The 19657-nt window shown below is 44.9% G+C and overlaps 1 protein-coding gene and 1 long non-coding RNA gene across 5 annotated transcripts in view; both read right to left on the reverse strand.

The window, feature by feature from the left end:
- The window catches only part of LOC141076507 (mitotic spindle assembly checkpoint protein MAD1-like), a 620485-nt gene that overhangs the window by 299214 nt on the left and 301614 nt on the right, over positions 1-19657 (reverse strand). For 3 of the 4 annotated variants that reach the window (XM_073563984.1, XM_073563986.1, XM_073563985.1), the window contains exon 6: positions 19343-19433. In XM_073563984.1, the coding sequence (XP_073420085.1) occupies positions 19343-19433 (91 nt within the window). Of the gene's footprint in view, positions 1-9328; positions 9353-19342; positions 19434-19657 lie in introns of those variants that run through there. The other variant, XM_073563988.1, reaches the window with a different exon arrangement.
- Positions 1098-4663, reverse strand: LOC141076509 (uncharacterized). The gene is made up of 2 exons (XR_012227508.1): positions 4045-4663; positions 1098-1876 (listed from the first exon to the last, which is right to left on the reverse strand). It is a non-coding gene; the product is annotated as an uncharacterized lncRNA (long non-coding RNA).

Below are 19657 nucleotides of genomic sequence, written 5' to 3' on the forward strand. Positions count from 1 at the left end.
TTCACAGAGACTCCAACCCTGAGGGTCTCGGCCCCCTGTGTGTAGCCACAGACTTTACCTTTCCCTCTAGCATTTTGTAGGTATCTTGTATGTGGCCAGAGTAGTTACATCTCAGGGTCATTCGGAGACCATGTAAGTTGTGCAGGGGCGCCATATCGTTACCTTAGGGCACCAAAGTCCGTGGCTAGGAAGGGAAATAGTAGGGCTAAATTTATTATTTGACTTTTTGGCCTCTACTGATTTTTTTTTATTTTTTTTACACTTTTGACTTTTGTTTTGTAGTGACCTTTTAATGAACTATTTAATAACGTTATTGATTGTAGTGGTTTCGTTTTTCATATCCTTACTGGTCGTTTCTTCAGAAAGCAGAAGCCTCAGGAGCTGCAGACTTCTTGCAGTCCTAATATGTGATCGATCAAGGTGTCAGGACCCAGATACACACTACATTAAAGGGAATGTATAAAGCAGAATTACATCCCAAACTTTTATATGCGCATGTAGCTCTATTAAGGACTAGTCCAGAAATACCTTTACATGGCCAGTCTTTTCCTTCGTTACTGAGAAATCAGCATTTGAGTTGGTATGCGAATAAGGCTGAAGAGCTATGGTAGATCTGAAACCTCTATCACTCCAGCTCTATTCTCTGCCCATCACTGCCTCCCCCTGCTTGACTGACAGCCTCTATGCTGTGTGACTTCGGGCAAAAGAGTCAGTCAAGCAAGTGGAGGAAGAGCTGAGCGGGAAATAGAGCTGGAGTGACAGAGGTTTCGGATCTATTGTAGCTCTTCAGCCTCACTTGCATATCAACTGAAACACGGATTTCTCAATGATTGAAGAATGGACTGGTCACGGGTTACAGGTGGGTATTGCAGCTCACCATTATTCACTTTAAGGCAGCTGAGCTACAATACCAGACGCAATAACTATACACAAATTTGACGTTCCTGGATTAAAATAGACATTTTCTCTCCCTGGACAATCGTTAAGTTTGTGATACAAATGTCCCCCAGGTAAGAAGTTATACATACAGCTGAATATAGGTGAATATATTCTCTGCTACATGGTAGATTAAAAAATGACACACTGACAGTCGGGCCTATAATTGCTTAAATATATTTTACCGTTTTGTGTATACAGCACTTCTGCAAAGCTGTGTGCTACCATAGTAATGTTACAAACAAACCCTTCCATGATAAGTATTCTTAATACGTAAAGGTCAGATGTAAGGGGGTAATGAGAACTACATACAAGCTGCATACAAAAAACGGAGGATTTTTACTCTTTACAAAGAAACAAAATGGAGCTGTGTAAAGGTGCATACAAGCAGTAAATCAGACGGCGTAGCCATGTACCCGCGCTATCCTTGGTAAATAGAGCCCTCTGGTCATACTTAATTTTTACTTACTTCGACAAATTTCCGCTCTGTGAAATACGTTAGTAAATTATAAAAGAAAAAAAAAGGGCGATTTCTCCTTCCACACGAGTGATTCCATTTTTACTGTCCAATTAAGATAACAAACATTACTTATAAATAATGCATTTTCACCACTTAAAAGCATAAGTCTCGGTGACCTGGGTTCTAAGGTTAAGATCCGTTACATTGGAGGTTGTAATAGATGCAATGCACGGCTCCTGATTATGGACTAAAAGCACAAGGCAGAGCTCGGACTTCTACTTTCCCGAAGCCTCCGTGCCGTTCTGATGTGCACAATATACAGTCACTGATATATTGACAGACGGGCAGAGGAAGCTTTCAAAAAAAAAAAAAAAGGTCATGCAGCGTTCCCGAGAAGATAGAGAATCCCCTGCAGATTCAGGTGCTGCTCCCGGTGTTTAGGAGAACAGTCCATGCTGGAGGGCGTTAGGGATGCTGAGTCTAGAAAGGACAGAGAGATAGAACATATGTATAATGGTGTCTCCTGTCACCAGACAAGCAGAGGTCACAGCACAATGACGCACAGAATGATTGACATCACCTACATTTGTAGCATGCAACTAACATTTTTTCTTCAATTGGCACATCCCCGCCTGACAGGTTATTGGTTGGACCTCCCCGAGCACTGGGAAGGAGGGGCCTAAAACAAGTCTGTGTAGAGTAGAGAGGCAGTCTCTTATAAAGCAGGCAGAATCTTCATAAATGCAATATGAATGTGACGCTAAGTCACTTCTCACGGCCAAGCCGTGAGTCAGAGTGGTCAAGGAGTACAAGTTCAGAAGCCGGGAAGGTACGTCATAAACAGAGAGAAAGCGTAGACAGGAAATGTTCCGAGGTCAGAGTACCGGGAGGATAACTGATCAGAGCTCAAGGGATTAAACAGGCAGATGGTCAGAACGAAGTCCAAGGTCAGGCAACGGATCAAGCATACAGAACCCAAGGCACAGGAAAGCACAAACCTCACAATTTGAATGTGCCTTGAGTTCTGTATGCTTGATCAATGCCAAGGGTCCACGTGCCCACCTGCACCTAAGGCTTCATGGTTCCACCTCACCTGGTAATGCTAACTACTGACTTGTAAATACCTCTGTGTATGAGGTCTAACTATTTTAGGAGTCTAGTTGACATGCCGCTTTACGACCATATGGTTCCTCCACCATATTCTCACCTTGAGACAGTGTGCTATTATAGCATCTTATGCTCTTGCCACCTTTTTATGGCTCTGTGCACACAAGCCCTAATGGGTCCTAAAAGCCTTAATGATTCGTCTACTGTGTCGCATGTTCGTAAATCCTCGGCTCGCAGTTTGCATGGCACACTGTTACTTCAGTTTTAAGAAAGTTGAATTAGAAATCTGTGCCTGACGTTCCACAGTCTGCACCGGTGACTGATCTGCACACCTCCGCAGAGACGGCGCTTTCTTTCTTTAATTTACTGGCCAGTAGTGACTTTGTCTTTGTCTATGCTCCAGTCACTGCATTAGTAGAAGCATCTCCCAAGCTTAGTGCTCGAAGAAAAGATTGATTAAAATCAGCAACAGTTTGCGCTAATTGGATCCATATGCTTTGAGAGGAAGCTTGACTGGTTAGAAGTTCTTGCAATTAGTTCACAGCCGGTTGGCGAGAGATGCAGAACGCCGTTTACTGTTCAGACAAGGGAACCTTATGTGGAGAACCTTATTTTATCAGCGCAACATAACGGTACGAATTTTGATGTTTGATTGATTGGAATGTGCGCTTATATTTATAGTGCGACATCAGAATAACACTATGTTTCAAAGTGAAAAAAAACCCAAAAACACACTGCTTTTTATTGTTTGTCTGCTTCTTTTCTGTAGGTGTTATATCTACCAAATCACACAATGTAAATCTGCTCTTAAGGTATTTTTGTTACATTTTTGTTGTTTCGCCGTTGCTTTATCAGGGGCTGGCTAGTGGTTAAGAGCTAAAGGACTGAAAAGTCACAAGTTTATTAAGCTGGACTGCTTGCACATTAAAGAATCTCATTTTTGAAAACACAGATTTGAACAAACCTTTTAAACAGCAATGGCATTTATCGTATTTGGATTTTAATAGCATTGTTAAAGGAAATCTGTCACCACAGTTGAACGATCTAAACTATTAATATGGGCATACAAGGTTACAGACTGCTAAAAAAAAACAGTTATAGCTGTAAGCCTCATGGATAAATAAATCATGTCTTGTTGAGGAAAAATCAGCTTTTACGGCTTTATATAAATGAGTTCTTACAGGCAATGTGGAGGATGCTGCCTGGAAGATAACTCTGCCTCCTTGAGTCATTACTTAATCTTTCTCCTCCCACATCATCACCCTGTCCCTGAGACATCAGGTGGGTGGCCAGAAATCCCGCACCTGTGTATTCCTACTGCTGCTGCTCATCTTCAGTGTTCCGCACTTTCATGGGCATAGCCTTCTCCTAGTTTCTGCGCAGGGTCTGGAGTGTAACTGGTATTTCCGTTCCCAGTGATTTTATTAACCTGGGGCATCGGAAATGACATCCTTAACTCTGCAGTGAGGAAGGAAGGAAATAGAGAGTACAACTTTTCTGCCCCCCGGAGATCATAGGAGGCAGAAGTACTAGTGACTCACCTTCTCAGAAGCTAAGTGAAGTCAAGGGTGGAACCCTGAAGAGGAGCGATGGCAGTCGGAATGCGTAGGCGTGGGACTTCCAGCCTCCCATTCCAGAGACACACTGATGAGGGAAGGAGAAAGCTAGGATAATGAAGCAAGGAAGCGGCGTGATCTTCCGGGCAGCGTCTGCCCCATAGCCTGGAAGAACTTGTTTACGTAAATTGACAAAAGATGATTTATGAACAAGGCATCTGATATGAGACATAGATTAATAGGTTAGGTCGCTCAGTTGGTCTATTTGGGCATATAGCATGTGATATCTTTGAAAAATGTTACTCCTTTAGGGCCACAGCCCAAACGATAGCCAGCACTCACATATTTAAAAAAAAAAAAAAAAAAATTGCTTTTTTGATCCAGTAGTATAAAAGTTGGTTGAAAACATTAGCACAAAAATTAAAAAGGCAGAAAAGAAATATTCGCTGTGCTCCCAAGCAACATGTTTCAGTCCTACGTGGTCCTCTGTAGGGATTAATGCTCAGCATTAGAGAGCGTTCACACAGGCACTGGATTCTGGTGTCAAAACAACGTGACATTTATTTCCACACCAAAAAACAAAACCATAAGCACAAAATTCCTAGCCTTGTCCAGGTACTAACTAAGCAAAAGAGACCCTGGATACTCATACAAGGCTGAGCTAGTGCCAGTCGCGTAAAACAAAACAGCTACTCTCACCAGTGATACATGCAGTTTGATGCACACGACCTTGTGCAGGCTACTTTCAGAGAGATTTTAGCTGGTCTCTCACCAGCTCCAACACAACCCACTCTGCTCAGCTTCCCCCAGCTGACAAGACTCAAAATCAACACAGGGCCTGGCTCTAGACCTAGCTATCCAGGTGTACGTAATCAGGACCTCCAGTGTTAGGTTTTAACCCTGTCCTACCATATATATTACACATTATAACATGTAAAATGGCCTAATGTTCTATAAAATGCATTTGAACAGTAGAAATAGGCAGTGGAGCAGACCACACAGTTTTTATAGGGCTGAATGGCCTGGGCCCTGCTCAGCAGAAGGTGGGAACAATCTTATGGCACGGGTTCGAGTCCCGAGCCAACTCCATACCTACCAGGTGCTATGTCACACAGCAGAAATGGCTGCAATTGGAGCTAGCTCTGATTGTAGCAGGTTAACCCCTTAAATGCTGGAGACCAGTGACCAACAAATCTAAAGGTACAAAAGAGTCAACAAAAGGCCAGATTTGGTTTCCCCCCTAAAGAAAATCAAAAACATCAAGAAGAGAGAATGGTTATCAACAAATGAACACATTGCCCCACGTTCATTAAAAAACAAAGGAAAAAAAACCCAAAGCTTTAAATGCAATAAAACAGAACAAAAAGTGCAACAACAAAAATCCAGTGCGCCTATTGATGTCACGTCATCTCACATGATGCCCGTAGAACATGCCATGCCTTCAAGTGGCGCCGCCTATCACGTTGGCCATGAACAAATAAAGATGAGCAGGACTGCTGCAGCATAGAAATGATGGGGAAAACACTATGCGAGTATTGTTTCTTTTTTTGTTTTATACAACTGGCAGCTGCTTTTACTTATTTTTTTCCATTAGTTGGATTTGGCAGTAATTTGCCAGTCTAAAAAAAAAAAAACATGCATTGAAAATTGCACCAAATCTCTCACCTGTTGCAATAATAAAAACAAGGGCAGAAAATATGAGCACGGCCGAGGTGCAAGTACAAGTTTAGCCACAGGACAGCGGCGCAAATGTGTGACAGGCGTAAAAAAAGCTGCTCAGGGGATTCAAAACGCGCCAGACTTAGACGTGCCGGTCTCTATTAGTTGGGTGCATGGTTCTGCGTCCGGTCCCTTAATTTAATTATTGCAAAATACACTAATATTAATGACATGTGGGCCATTATTTTTAACATGTATTTTTTACAGGCAAAATCCCATAAAACGGGACAAGGCCAGAGAACATTTTCTTCCATGCCAGCTCACATTTGCGTTTGCATTGTCAGACGGTCCTGAGGGTTATATACATGCACCATCTTTGTGATGCAATTAGAGCCCCAGCAGTAACATACAGCGCTCATAGTAAATATTTGATCTGCAATTACAATTATTAATTCACACCCGGCTCCTGCAGGAGAGCGTGCGGCGCATCAATCTCCGCTGCATATCTAAGACGGAGATTTTTCTGGAACTAGGCTTTACTCTCTGGGATTGTTCTTACCCCTCCCAGCTACGTCTTGGCCCCCTGTGGCGCCCAACAATGGGAAGCTTTCGAAAAAGTCAGCGGGGTGTTGTTCGGCAGAGCACAGTCAGGAATACACAAATAATATTGTCGCTATCAGCAGACTGAACACAAATTAAATTCCGTCATATCAAGATAAAGGGAGAAAAAAACGCCTTACATATACTGTATACAAATCTCTCTCTGAACATTTGTACTTTTAAACAGATGCACTTTTTCAAAGGAGAAAGTTGATTTAACAACATCTGTTAGTGACAAGAATCTTCTCCTATAAACACAAAACTATCTGACATTTTGGTGGCTTTTTCCTTGAATTCAGAGTAATGAATGCAGTACCATTTATGAACACTGGCGGAAGCAAATCAATAGCATAGAAACCAATGCAACAGCGCCCCCCTCTTAACCTAAAAACTGCAACAATACCTTAGCGAACCCATCTAGATTTGGCAAGAAAAAGAAAGGACAGCTTGGCAAATCTATTCAGGCCTGGATTGCCTGTGACCGTCAATATCTTTAGCTATAGAGAAATCCTGTCTCAGTAAACACTTCTACTCAGTTGAGGAAGGGGTCAACATATTTGTTACATCAGACCCATCACTTAGTTTTGGACACAATTTGATGGCTCCTTGACAAGTCCTCCCCCCTCCTCCTCACCTCCCAACTTAAGGATCTTTAAGAATTACCTACTTTGTCATACCTATCCCACTCTATATGGACTACCCCCTGGTCTCCAGGAGAAGTTTTTGTTCTTACACAGTATTTTGCAGTGAATGTCAGAGATATATGTCTTTCTAGATGTACACCGGCACCTGAAGGGCACTATTTTGGCCCATGTAGGTTGAATAGAAGCCTATAGGTACATTTAAAGTGACTGTCAGCACAAAATGACTGTTCAACCCTAGCACAGAAGCTTGGTTCCCCCTTGGCACTTAGATGTGGGAGCATGTAAAGCAGGGTTCCCCAACTCCAGTCCTCAACGCCCACCAACAGATCATGTTTTCAGGATTTCCTTAGTATTGCTCAGATGATAATTGGTTCACCTGTGCAATACAAAGGAAATCCTGAAAACATGATATGTTGGTGGGCCTTGATGACTGGAGTTGGGGAGCCCTGATGTAGAATGACTTGAGTGTTACGCCAGCCATTCATAAGACTTCTAAGTGCCGCCTCACTCTCTACATGTTTCGCTCGGCTTCACTTAGGCACCTGCCCATCGCTCTGAGCTGCCTTCTGCCATCTTCCAGCTTGGTTGCTTGTCAGCCGAACTCTGCAGGAAGATTTGTTTTCCCGGCCTATCACCTCCCTGTAGGTGATATATCAGGCGGCTCCACCCTCTATTCCTCTCCTGAAGTTCGGTTCTTAGTAGCTCTGTCTCTAGTTCCTGTATTGGCTCATTGCTGCCATTGACCCGGCTCGTCTTCTCATTTCTTTCCATTGACCTCGGCTAAAAATTTTGAACCTGTTCTGCCTGCTTCGACCTCAGACCATCTGACCGCACTTTTGTCTCGCCCACCTGTACCACGTACCCAAGGCTCTGACCCCTCAGGTGAGCTTCTGCAGTCCTGGGGACCGGCCTGGAGTGATACCTGGTGTCTACTGGTGGCCCAGCCTATCCTCACCATCAGAGGTTCTAGTGAATACCGTGCTAGATATTTAGTCACGACCCTTCAGGGTAAGACCGGCCAGTGGCACAGTGGGTTCACACCTAACAGCATTACACCAACGCCTGTGCTTGGTTTGAACAGTCATTCTGTGCTGACAGGAGTCCCTTTAAATGTATCTAAAGGTTTCTATTCATGCTCCATGGGTCAAAAGAGTGTCCTGTTGCAGGGATACATCCGGAAAGACATATCTCCCTTTATATGGAGACTGGCAACACAAAATGACTGTTTAAACCAAGCGCAGCCACTTGGTGCACCTGTGGCCCAGCAGTCCAGTGCACCTTCCTACCTACTTGTTTTGCATCTATTTCCACCCTTCACTGGCTCTTATAAAGTAAGAACTGTCAATCAAGGAAAAAAAGGGCAGAGATGGATGGAAAACAAGTAGGTGGGAAGGTGCATGGAACAGTTTGGTCATGCCAAGGGTGGTGGTATTTGGTTTGAACAGTCATTTTGTGATTACAGACTCCATCCAATCTATGTACCTATGGCAAGTGGACACTTTAAAAAGCAAAGTGAAAGCAGCCTGATCTTCAAGGAAAAAGCGTCCTACCGAGTCATTGGCCAATTCAGTAGGTTGCACAATATAGAATGCACAGCATAGTAGTGCACAGATAGTAGCGCTAATATATATGGTCAGAAGAATTAAAAACACAAAAAATATACTAAACTTCATTGGATCTAATTCAAAACCTATAACATGGCCTAAATCTATCACAAAGTGTTAATAATAATAATGATAATAATCATCTTTATTTTTTTTTATATAGCGCTAACATATTCCGCAGGGAATGTCTTTGGAATGTGGGAGGAAACCGGAGTGCCCGGAGGAAACCCACGCAAACACGGGGAGAACATACAAACTCCTTGCAGATGTTGTCCTTGGTGGGATTTGAACCCAGGACCCCAGCACTGCAAGGCTACAGTACTAACCACTAACTAACCTGATCCAGGTATGTGCTGCAGAGGGGCCATTTTTGGCCTGATTTTTTCACCTATAGTACCTCCTCAGCAACTATTCTAATAAGAATGTTATATTCATATATACAACATATATGATTAGTAGATGGTTAGAACATCATATACTCATAACAAAGAGGAATTAAATAATGCAAACCTTATGAAAAAAAACAAAAACATAAATGTGCTGTAATCCATTTTGGCATCAGGCAGTTTTTAGTTACCGTGCTAATAAAATATATATAAAAAAAACACAAAAAAACCCCTTGAATGATAAAAGACCGGCTGTACGATGGCCTAAATGAAAAGGCTCTCAAGTCTGCGAGCGTGGCATTTCCCTATATTCTCTGCCAGCATGAACAGTAAATGAAACAAATGTATAATTACCCGTTGTGGGCAGCATTATTACCTTATCCATAATTGAAAAATAAGTGGTTGGTTTCATTGTTTCCTCGAGCTGAATTCGGGATCTGTGCTGCAGAGTGGAAACTATAACTAGCAGCTTCAAGATGTTCTCATTCTGCGGCGCTGTCTAAATGGCAAATCGTGCCGTGATTTATTGTGTTCTGCACCCGCGGAAAATCAAAATAGCGATTTTTTTTTTTTTTTTTTTTACCAATGAATGGGGGGAATGAGGGCGACGGCACCCGGACCTTATGTTGGAAATGGAACTCATCTGTCCCTATTAAATGCAAGAGCCTAAATAATGACTAATGGGATAGCAGCCGCTCTTAAAGAGACCTACACCTAAAAAAAAGGTTTTGGAAGATTGTTTTATTAAATTATTTATGCTGTTCTTTATTAACGTCAACCAATACAGAAAAGTACTCCGCAACTCCACAGTACTGATACCTGTATTGCCATGTACAGTTATATTTAACTACTAAATCAATAAAATTACAGGACTTACATTAAAGGGGTATTCCCATCTCCAAGATCCTATCCCAATATGTAGATGTCATAATAATAATAATGATGATGATAAGTATAATAATAATATTAGCAAATCCCTCCAATTAGAAATGTGGAATAGTTCTTCTGATTAGCTATGCCGCTTACCACATGTGCAGGGCATTGCAGTAGCTTAGGTATCTAAGGTTACAACCACTCATATAGTGACAGTTAAAGACAAAGTCGACTTATTTTGATCCCAATGCTGCCATGAAAAAGAAAAAAAGCAAATCGGACACAGATGTGGAGTTGAGCAAATAAATGCTCAGGACTCTGGTCCAGCAACCATGGCAGTCCGTGACCGTCAGCCCAGACGGCGAATCTCCACCCTCCTACAGGGATCACTGATGCCTCTTCCGATTAGCAGAGGCTACGTCATCAGGACCATTAAAAAAGGGTCCTGAATACCTTTTTGCACAAATGTCTACCATATACTGTCCATACTTTACTTCTCCTACCTATTAAACAGTAAAGTATTATTTTTCTTCACACAAGAAAAAAAGTCGCTACAAGAATCGACCCGCAGTTTAGCAGTCTACATCTTCTGCTGATCTCCCGACTTCTTCTTTCAGCAGAAACATTAGATGACTGCTGCAGCCAATCAGAGGCCAGAGATCATTGCAGCGTGAACAGTGTCTTTTTCAGAACAATCGCTCATCCAGCTGGGACAAGATGTGAAGACTGCAGCCAACTAGTGGCTGGTTACTAGGTGCAAAGGACACATGACATTCTCTCCCCAAAGAGAAAGCAGGAGAATGACATGGCGGTGATCAGGTAGGTGAGTATCCGTTTGTTGATTTAATCCATTGACCCATTATTATTAACAAAAATGTAGTTAATCCCTTTAAGTTTATCAGTAGTCACATTGTAGCCTGCCTCGCTCCTGCCATTGTTCAGTGTCTGCCTGTCCTGGACGTAAACTCATTTGAAGTTTAACAGACAGGAGAGCAAGAGCAGTGAAACAGAGAGGCACTCACACTTCCTCTAGAGACAACGCCCCGCACTCCCACTAACCCTAGAGACAACGCCTCGCACTTCCACTTCCTCTAGAGACAAAGCCCCGCACTCCCACTTCCTCTAGAGACAACGCCCCGCACTCCCACTAACCCTAGAGACAACGCCAAGCACTCCCACTTCCTCTAGAGATAATAAACCACACTCCCACTTCCTGTAGAGACAATGCCTCACACTCCAACTTCCTGTAGAGACCATGCCTCACACTTCCACTTCCTGTAGAGACAATTCCCCACTCCTACTTCATGTAAAGACAATGAACCACACTCCCACTTCCTGCAGAGACAATGCCCCACACTCCCACTTCCTGTAGAGACAATTCCCCACTCCTACTTCATGTAAAGACAATGAACCACACTCCCACTTCCTGCAGAGACAATGCCCCACACTCCCACTTCCTGTAGAGACAATGTCCCACTTCCACTTCCTGTAGAGACAATGCCCCACACTACCACTTCCTGTCGAGACAATGCCCCACACTACCACTTCCTGTAGAGACAATGCCCCACACTCCCACTTACTGTAGAGACAATGCCCCACACTCCCACTTACTGTAGAGACAATGTTCCACACTCCCACTTCCTGTAGAAACAATGCCCCACACTCCCACTTCCTGTAGAGGCAATGAACCACATTTCCACTTTCAGTAGAGACAATGCCCCACTTCCTGTAAAGACAATGCCCCACACTCCCACTTCCTGTAGGGACAATGCCCCACACTCCCACTTCCTGTAGGGACAATGCCCCACACTCCCACTTCCTGTAGGGACAATGAACCACATTTCCACTTCCTGTAGAGACAATGCCCAACTTCCTGTAAAGACAATGTCCTACACTCCCACTTCTTGTAGAGACAACGCCCCACACTCCCGCTTCCTGTAGGGATAATGCCCCACACTCCCATTTCTTGTAGGGACAATGCTCCACACTCCCACTTCCTGTAGGGACAATGCCCCACACTCCAGCTTCCTGTAGGGACAATGCCCCACACTCCAGCTTCCTGTAGGGACAATGCCCCACACTCCCGCTTCCTGTAGGGACAATGCCCCACACTCCCGCTTCCTGTAGGGACAATGCCCCACACTCCCGCTTCCTGTAGGGACAATGCCCCACACTCCCGCTTCCTGTAGGGACAATGCCCCACACTCCCGCTTCCTGTAGGGACAATGCCCCACACTCCCGCTTCCTGTAGGGACAATGCCCCACACTCCCGCTTCCTGTAGGGACAATGCCCCACACTCCCGCTTCCTGTAGGGACAATGCCCCACACTCCCGCTTCCTGTAGGGACAATGCCCCACACTCCCGCTTCCTGTAGGGACAATGCCCCACACTCCCGCTTCCTGTAGGGACAATGCCCCACACTCCCGCTTCCTGTAGGGACAATGCCCCACACTCCCGCTTCCTGTAGGGACAATGCCCCACACTCCCGCTTCCTGTAGGGACAATGCCCCACACTCCCGCTTCCTGTAGGGACAATGCCCCACACTCCCGCTTCCTGTAGGGACAATGCCCCACACTCCCGCTTCCTGTAGGGACAATGCCCCACACTCCCGCTTCCTGTAGGGACAATGCCCCACACTCCCGCTTCCTGTAGGGACAATGCCCCACACTCCCGCTTCCTGTAGGGACAATGCCCCACACTCCCGCTTCCTGTAGGGACAATGCCCCACACTCCCGCTTCCTGTAGGGACAATGCCCCACACTCCCGCTTCCTGTAGGGACAATGCCCCACACTCCCGCTTCCTGTAGGGACAATGCCCCACACTCCCGCTTCCTGTAGGGACAATGCCCCACACTCCCGCTTCCTGTAGGGACAATGCCCCACACTCCCGCTTCCTGTAGGGACAATGCCCCACACTCCCGCTTCCTGTAGGGACAATGCCCCACACTCCCGCTTCCTGTAGGGACAATGCCCCACACTCCCGCTTCCTGTAGGGACAATGCCCCACACTCCCGCTTCCTGTAGGGACAATGCCCCACACTCCCGCTTCCTGTAGGGACAATGCCCCACACTCCCGCTTCCTGTAGGGACAATGCCCCACACTCCCGCTTCCTGTAGGGACAATGCCCCACACTCCCGCTTCCTGTAGGGACAATGCCCCACACTCCCGCTTCCTGTAGGGACAATGCCCCACACTCCCGCTTCCTGTAGGGACAATGCCCCACACTCCCGCTTCCTGTAGGGACAATGCCCCACACTCCCGCTTCCTGTAGGGACAATGCCCCACACTCCCGCTTCCTGTAGGGACAATGCCCCACACTCCCGCTTCCTGTAGGGACAATGCCCCACACTCCCGCTTCCTGTAGGGACAATGCCCCACACTCCCACTTCCTGTAGGGACAATGCCCCACACTCCCACTTCCTGTAGGGACAATGCCCCACACTCCCACTTCCTGTAGGGACAATGCCCCACACTCCCACTTCCTGTAGGGACAATGCCCCACACTCCCACTTCCTGTAGGGACAATGCCCCACACTCCCACTTCCTGTAGGGACAATGCCCCACACTCCCACTTCCTGTAGGGACAATGCCCCACACTCCCACTTCCTGTAGGGACAATGCCCCACACTCCCACTTCCTGTAGGGACAATGCCCCACACTCCCACTTCCTGTAGGGACAATGCCCCACACTCCCACTTCCTGTAGGGACAATGCCCCACACTCCCACTTCCTGTAGGGACAATGCCCCACACTCCCACTTCCTGTAGGGACAATGCCCCACACTCCCACTTCCTGTAGGGACAATGCCCCACACTCCCACTTCCTGTAGGGACAATGCCCCATACTCCCACTTCCTGTAGGGACAATGCCCCACACTCCCACTTCTTGTAGGGAAAATGCTCCACACTCCCACTTCCTGTAGGGAGGATGCCCCACACTCCCACTTCTTGTAGAGACAATGCCCCACACTCCCACTTCTTGTAGGGACAATGCCCCACACTCCCACTTCCTGTAGGGACAATGCCCCACATTCCACTTCTTGTAGAGACAATGCCCCATACTCCCACTTCCTGTAGGGACAATGCCCCACATTCCACTTCTTGTAGAGACAATGCCCCACACTTCCACTTCTTGTAGGGACAATGCCCCACACTCCCACTTCCTGTAGGGATAATGCCCCACACTCCCACTTCCTGTAGGGACAATGCCCCACACTCCCACTTCTTGTAGGGACAATGCCCCACACTCCCACTTCCTGTAGGGACAATGCCCCACATTCCACTTCTTGTAGAGACAATGCCCCACACTCCCACTTCCTGTAGGGACAATGCCCCACATTCCACTTCTTGTAGAGACAATGCCCCACACTTCCACTTCTTGTAGGGACAATGCCCCACACTCCCACTTCCTGTAGGGATAATGCCCCACACTCCCACTTCCTGTAGGGACAATGCCCCATACTCCCACTTCCTGTAGGGACAATGCCCCACACTCCCTTCCTGTAGGGACAATGCCCCACACTCCCACTTCCTGTAGGGACAATGCCCCACACTCCCACTTCCTGTAGGGACAATGCCCCACACTCCCACTTCCTGTAGGGACAATCAGTCACACTCCCACTTCCTGTTGAATGACAGACTGGTCCCTCACTTCCTGTAGAAAGACAAAGGCCTGCCCTCACTTCCTTTGGAGAGAAAGAAAAACGTCCCTAACCTGCTGTTATCGGTCTTAGCATCTCTTTTGCTAGAGGTGGGTTGCACGATGTTTTAATATAGCTAATTAAATAAAATTACAAAAACATTTTTTACACCTTTTTTTAACATGATTTTCTGACGAGATTAGAGAACGCACATAATCACATCTCATTTCTGGAAAAATTACCCTCCATCAACCTAGGAACACAAATAAATACAATATATATCCATGCCACATGTCCTTCAGATGCTTATCCACAGCCAACCTTTCAATAAGCTTTTTTGACGGCATGCATCTGCAAACGAGCAGCAGAATGCAATGAAACGAGATCTCAAGACCTTTATTAAGTCCGTGCTCCCATGTTTACCTGACAATACCAGAAGAGGGGAAAAAAAAGAATTCCTTCCTCGTAATTGCTGCATTCCACATTCATGGCACAAATCGAAGTTATTTCAAACACGCATTTTCTATGACGGAAGAGAAAAGGCTTCAGCTAGATAACGGAAAACGACTGTATATATTGTATTTGCCTATACAAAAAGTACAGAAATGGAAAAGCCAAAGTGGTTAAACTCATCGAAAGTAAATGAGTTATGTAGGGCGGCTTCAGGAGGGTGTACAGGATTAGAAAAACAGCTCCACACCTCTACGTGGGATGCTTTTGGTACTGCAGATCAGTTCTATAATAGGGAGTCTGTCAGCACAAAATGACTGTCCAAACCAAGCACAGGCGCTCGTGCACTCTTGGTGTGGCCAAACAGTTCAGTGCACCTTTCCACCTACTTGTTTTCCATCTATCTTTGCTTCTCTGGCCAACGGAATGGGACGTGCAAATAAATTCACACCAACTACTTAGCCACGCAGTTCAGTGCACATTCCACTTGTCTATTTGCCATACTCTTCCTTGACTGGTAGCTCTTAGGAATGCTAAGGGTGCACGGATCGCCTGTGCTTTGTTTGAACAGTCATTTGGTGCTGACAGACTCCCTTTAAAAAAAAAAAACAGCTGAACTTCAATCCAACACTAATTATGGCAAAAATCAGACATGTTTTCAGTGGATAGGGGATGACTTGCATAGACCACAATACCCCTTAAAAGGGATAGTAACCCTACCCCAACTCTAAAGAAAGGATAGGCTCAAAAGCTAAAATAAGAAAAAAACAAACAAAAAAAACAAAACAGCGCCACTCTAGTCCATGGCCATTTCTGATACTGCAAGTCAACCCCACCCAACCGAATAAGAGACAACTGCAATACCAGTTACAGCCCATGGGCATGAGAGAAAGCGTTTCTGGAGGAAAAAAAGGGAAAATTGAGGAATAGTGTAATGCCTAACTTCCCCTGCGGTAGCACTGCTGGAGAACTCAACACTTGGAGTTAGGTCCATCCACAGATCTGATCGCCGGGATCAGGACACCCTAACAGTTTTGGTAGACTTTTCTAAGTAAAAGTGGTTGTCCAAACCAAAGAGAAAACTTTAAGAAATATTTAATAGAGGTATACCCTAATTAAATATTAGCTAATCCCAAGTAATACATTATGGTGGTCCATGGTTCAAAATTACAGAGCCTGGATTACAAGTACACAGTTATTATAAGGCAAGGACTGTCATCAAGATCCCATTGAACTCAACAGTGCTGCTTATTACAATATCATTTTAAGCACAGGAACACAGATTAATGAGACAGGTCACGAAAGTAAAGGATCGTCTCCCCTGAATAAATTAAGCAGTATGACCTCTCCTCCCAAGTGTTTAAATGAGCAATTAAAAGCAATTTATCACTGCAATATTCCTATGGCATCTTTAATGTATGGCAGAGGTTGGCGGGATAATGGTACCCATTTATAAAATTGCTAAGGTAACGCTTTAAGTTTGTCTGTCTGAAATTGATTTTTTTTTTTTTTATCTGTCTACACAAAGCCTTTGTGTAGTTCTTCTACTTCACATGTATAAATATAGATATAGATGGCTTTCAACTGAAGCCAGAAATGTGTCAATGCCTGCAATGTAGTGAAAAAAGATCCGCATTTTTCCAGTGGTTTAAAGAGCCCCGGGCAGGAATAATTATACACTGTGATGGTATCCAACTGAAAAGGACATGAGGGAGGAGCCTCCCGAGGAGAATTGTGTCCTCCCTGATGTCCTTTTCAGTTGGATACAGGCAAAAGTCAAAGGAAGATGCACTGTCGAAATATCTATGACCAATATAATAAAGTAATCATGAGACGAGTTTGAATATCGCACCCATGAGGCGTCAATGTGCCTCAACCCACTTGTAGGATGTCGGACATTTACAGTTATTGTCCATATTTAAGCTAAGAATTAAAAGTGATAGACGCATGTTGGCTCTGCAGGAGCACACGGTTCCCTCTCATCCTGGCTTCACGCTTGCTCCTGATGACTAACAGTTCGGAACAGCAGCATGGTTGACTCGCTGGTCCGATTTCCGATGCTGCAAGCAGAGGCGGCTTTGCATCTGCAGCATCAGAGGCGCCGAGTGACACTGAAGTAGGCCGATTCCAGCAATGTGGCCAGCTTCAGAGAAACGCTTGCAAGAGTTGCACTTCTTGCCTAAGAAACCGGCCACCGCTGACACGGCCGATAATCTAGGCAACAAGTAGTAAACTAAAGAATTAAAAAAAATCCACTTTGCAAATTTAAGAAGTTAAGAAAACCGTTAAAAAAGAAATCTATTGTAATCAACCCCGTCCTTGGACAACTATTATACTTGGATTACTCAAGGAACACAGATTCCAAAGATATTATCATCATCTCCGAACTCATTTGCGTTCCCTTAGAGTAAGCTACCACTCTATATCAGTGGTTCCCAAACTCCAGTCCTCGCGGACCCCAACAGGTCAGGTTTTCAGGATTTCCATAGTGTCACACATGTGAGAGAATTCCTGATGCCTTGATGATACTTCCATCACCTGTGAAATACTAAGGAAATCCTGAAAACATGACCTGTTGGGGTCCGCGAGGACTGGAGTTTGGGAACCACTGCTCTATATCCTTACATATCCTTCAAACAGAGGCTGGACAGACATCTGACTGGGATGATTTAGCGAATCCTGCTTTGAGCAGGGTGTTGGACCAGATGGCCCAGGAGGTCCCTTCCAACTCTACGATTCTATGATTCTACATTGTAATGAACACCCCGGCCTCCTAAGTGTTGACGCACAGTACAGCGGACTCGTAGATGCCTTATTGGTGGATTGGGCACGTAGACTTACTGAAATGGAGATTAAGTGCACTCAAAAATAATATCAATCATCATGGGTGTGGCTATTACTTTGCGCCCACATCTCGTTACTCTTTTTATTTCCTGGTGATTCAGAAAAAGAAAAAATGGGTTCTCATAATTCCACTATTGGAAGAAACCATCCTATAAGTAAATACTAACCCTTTGAAGAATCTTGCCCCATAACTTACAATATAAAGCTAAAAGAACAAAATCATCTACTTGCAGGCTGTTTGGGGTTAGTGCTCCTCATCAGTGCAAAGTAGAAGACTGGACTGGGGGATGGGAAACCTTTGATACGGAACATAAGGGTCCCAAAACTGCATTTATACACGGTGTGATGATGTGTTTGATTGAGATAAATATCTTTCTCATATTTTGAGAAGCTGGTAGAGGACTATGGTCCAAACTAATCATTTCAAGTCCCTTTTTTATTCTGTGGTATTCAGACCTTTTTTGCAACAAATTCATCAAAATAAAACAAGCGGCTCATGAATTTGGTGCAAAATTTATAAAATGCTATTTTTCTCTTTAACTGGTTTACAACTTTTTAAAGGTAAAAATTTGCACATTAGTCTTCAACTGTGCCAAAATAATAATAATAAAAAGTCTAGAAACCTTACCCCAGGCAGGGACTAGCGTGAGATAAGCACCCAAAAATAATACATTTGGAAAAGTCAGATTTGTTTCAAACTAGTCAACTGAGACATACAGTCCATAGATAGCCATACCTGGTTGCAATGATACAGTCCACGGGTGGACATACCATTAGTGAAACCAATGGCCCAAGTAAGGGGGCCACTACCATCTCCAAAATGGGTGGAATTGGAGCATTTTGATGAGCTATTGAACTTTAAAGGGACCATACATTGTTCTTATAAAGGGGCCCTTTACCATCTTTGTCCGCTCCTAGTGCAGTGTGTAATATATGCTTCCCATGGATCAAGCAGCATGAATCTGGCGACAGGTTCCTTGAAAATGAATGCTCCTGGTCAACCTTTGCTTGGTGCTGTAACTACTGGCAAAAGGCAGGAAATGTGGTGAAAGTCCAGAAACATTCAAATCAGACTGCTGCTTTGCACTGAGGAGGGTCAACACCCCTAAAACACGTGTTTGCAAATAGAGTTTTCCATTTGGCTTCTTATCCCAAGTCATGTGGCAAGGCTTGTTAAAGGGTCAATATAGACTTTTAGGGTTGCTACATCCAATATGTGTCGACAGAGATTGAGGAGGCTATTCGCATATTTAAATTCCCAAAGCAGCATTGCATGGCCAATAAGTCTTACGTTCAGAAGGAGAAACGTTCAGAAGGAGAAACGTTCTCCCTTGGACCACCAGTCCGGAGGCATGGTACTCATTTTTGCATCAGCTTTTGTGACAGCAGGTACCATTGTCAGCTGCTGTAAGCAGACTCCCGAGAGCGTGAACATTATAACATTATTTGTGTATGACCTCCTTCTCCAGCTGCCAGTCAGCATTACTCCATATTGGAGAGTAATGACAGAGTTTGATGGCCAAAGACCCGAATGTCAAGAGGATCTGATTGCAAAGGCACAAAAGCCTCTGCCTTACTTACCTGAAGACTCAGTCTCTCCAGCCTCATCTCCAGGATTTTATTCGCCTCCTCTAACCGGCCACGTTCGGCTTCAAGCTCCTCAATTTTCAACCTGCAAGACAAGCAGAGCATGGAGAATACAATATGAAGTGACATGTTTGGAATAACAACACACTACAGGGCATTTCCATTTCTACAGTCCTCTCCCTGCAGACTGTTCGCCGCCATTACTGGACTAGAAATGAAAATTCTCCCTTTATCCCACTGTCTTGTCAGATCGGGGCTGCTCTGATCATCGCAGCTAATGAACATTTGGTTTAAACGCTGTAATAAAGC

Source organism: Dendrobates tinctorius, unplaced genomic scaffold, assembly GCF_039654945.1.
Source record: "Dendrobates tinctorius isolate UK_male_01 unplaced genomic scaffold, ASM3965494v1 ptg000420l, whole genome shotgun sequence".
NCBI classification, from domain to species: Eukaryota; Metazoa; Chordata; class Amphibia; order Anura; family Dendrobatidae; genus Dendrobates; species Dendrobates tinctorius.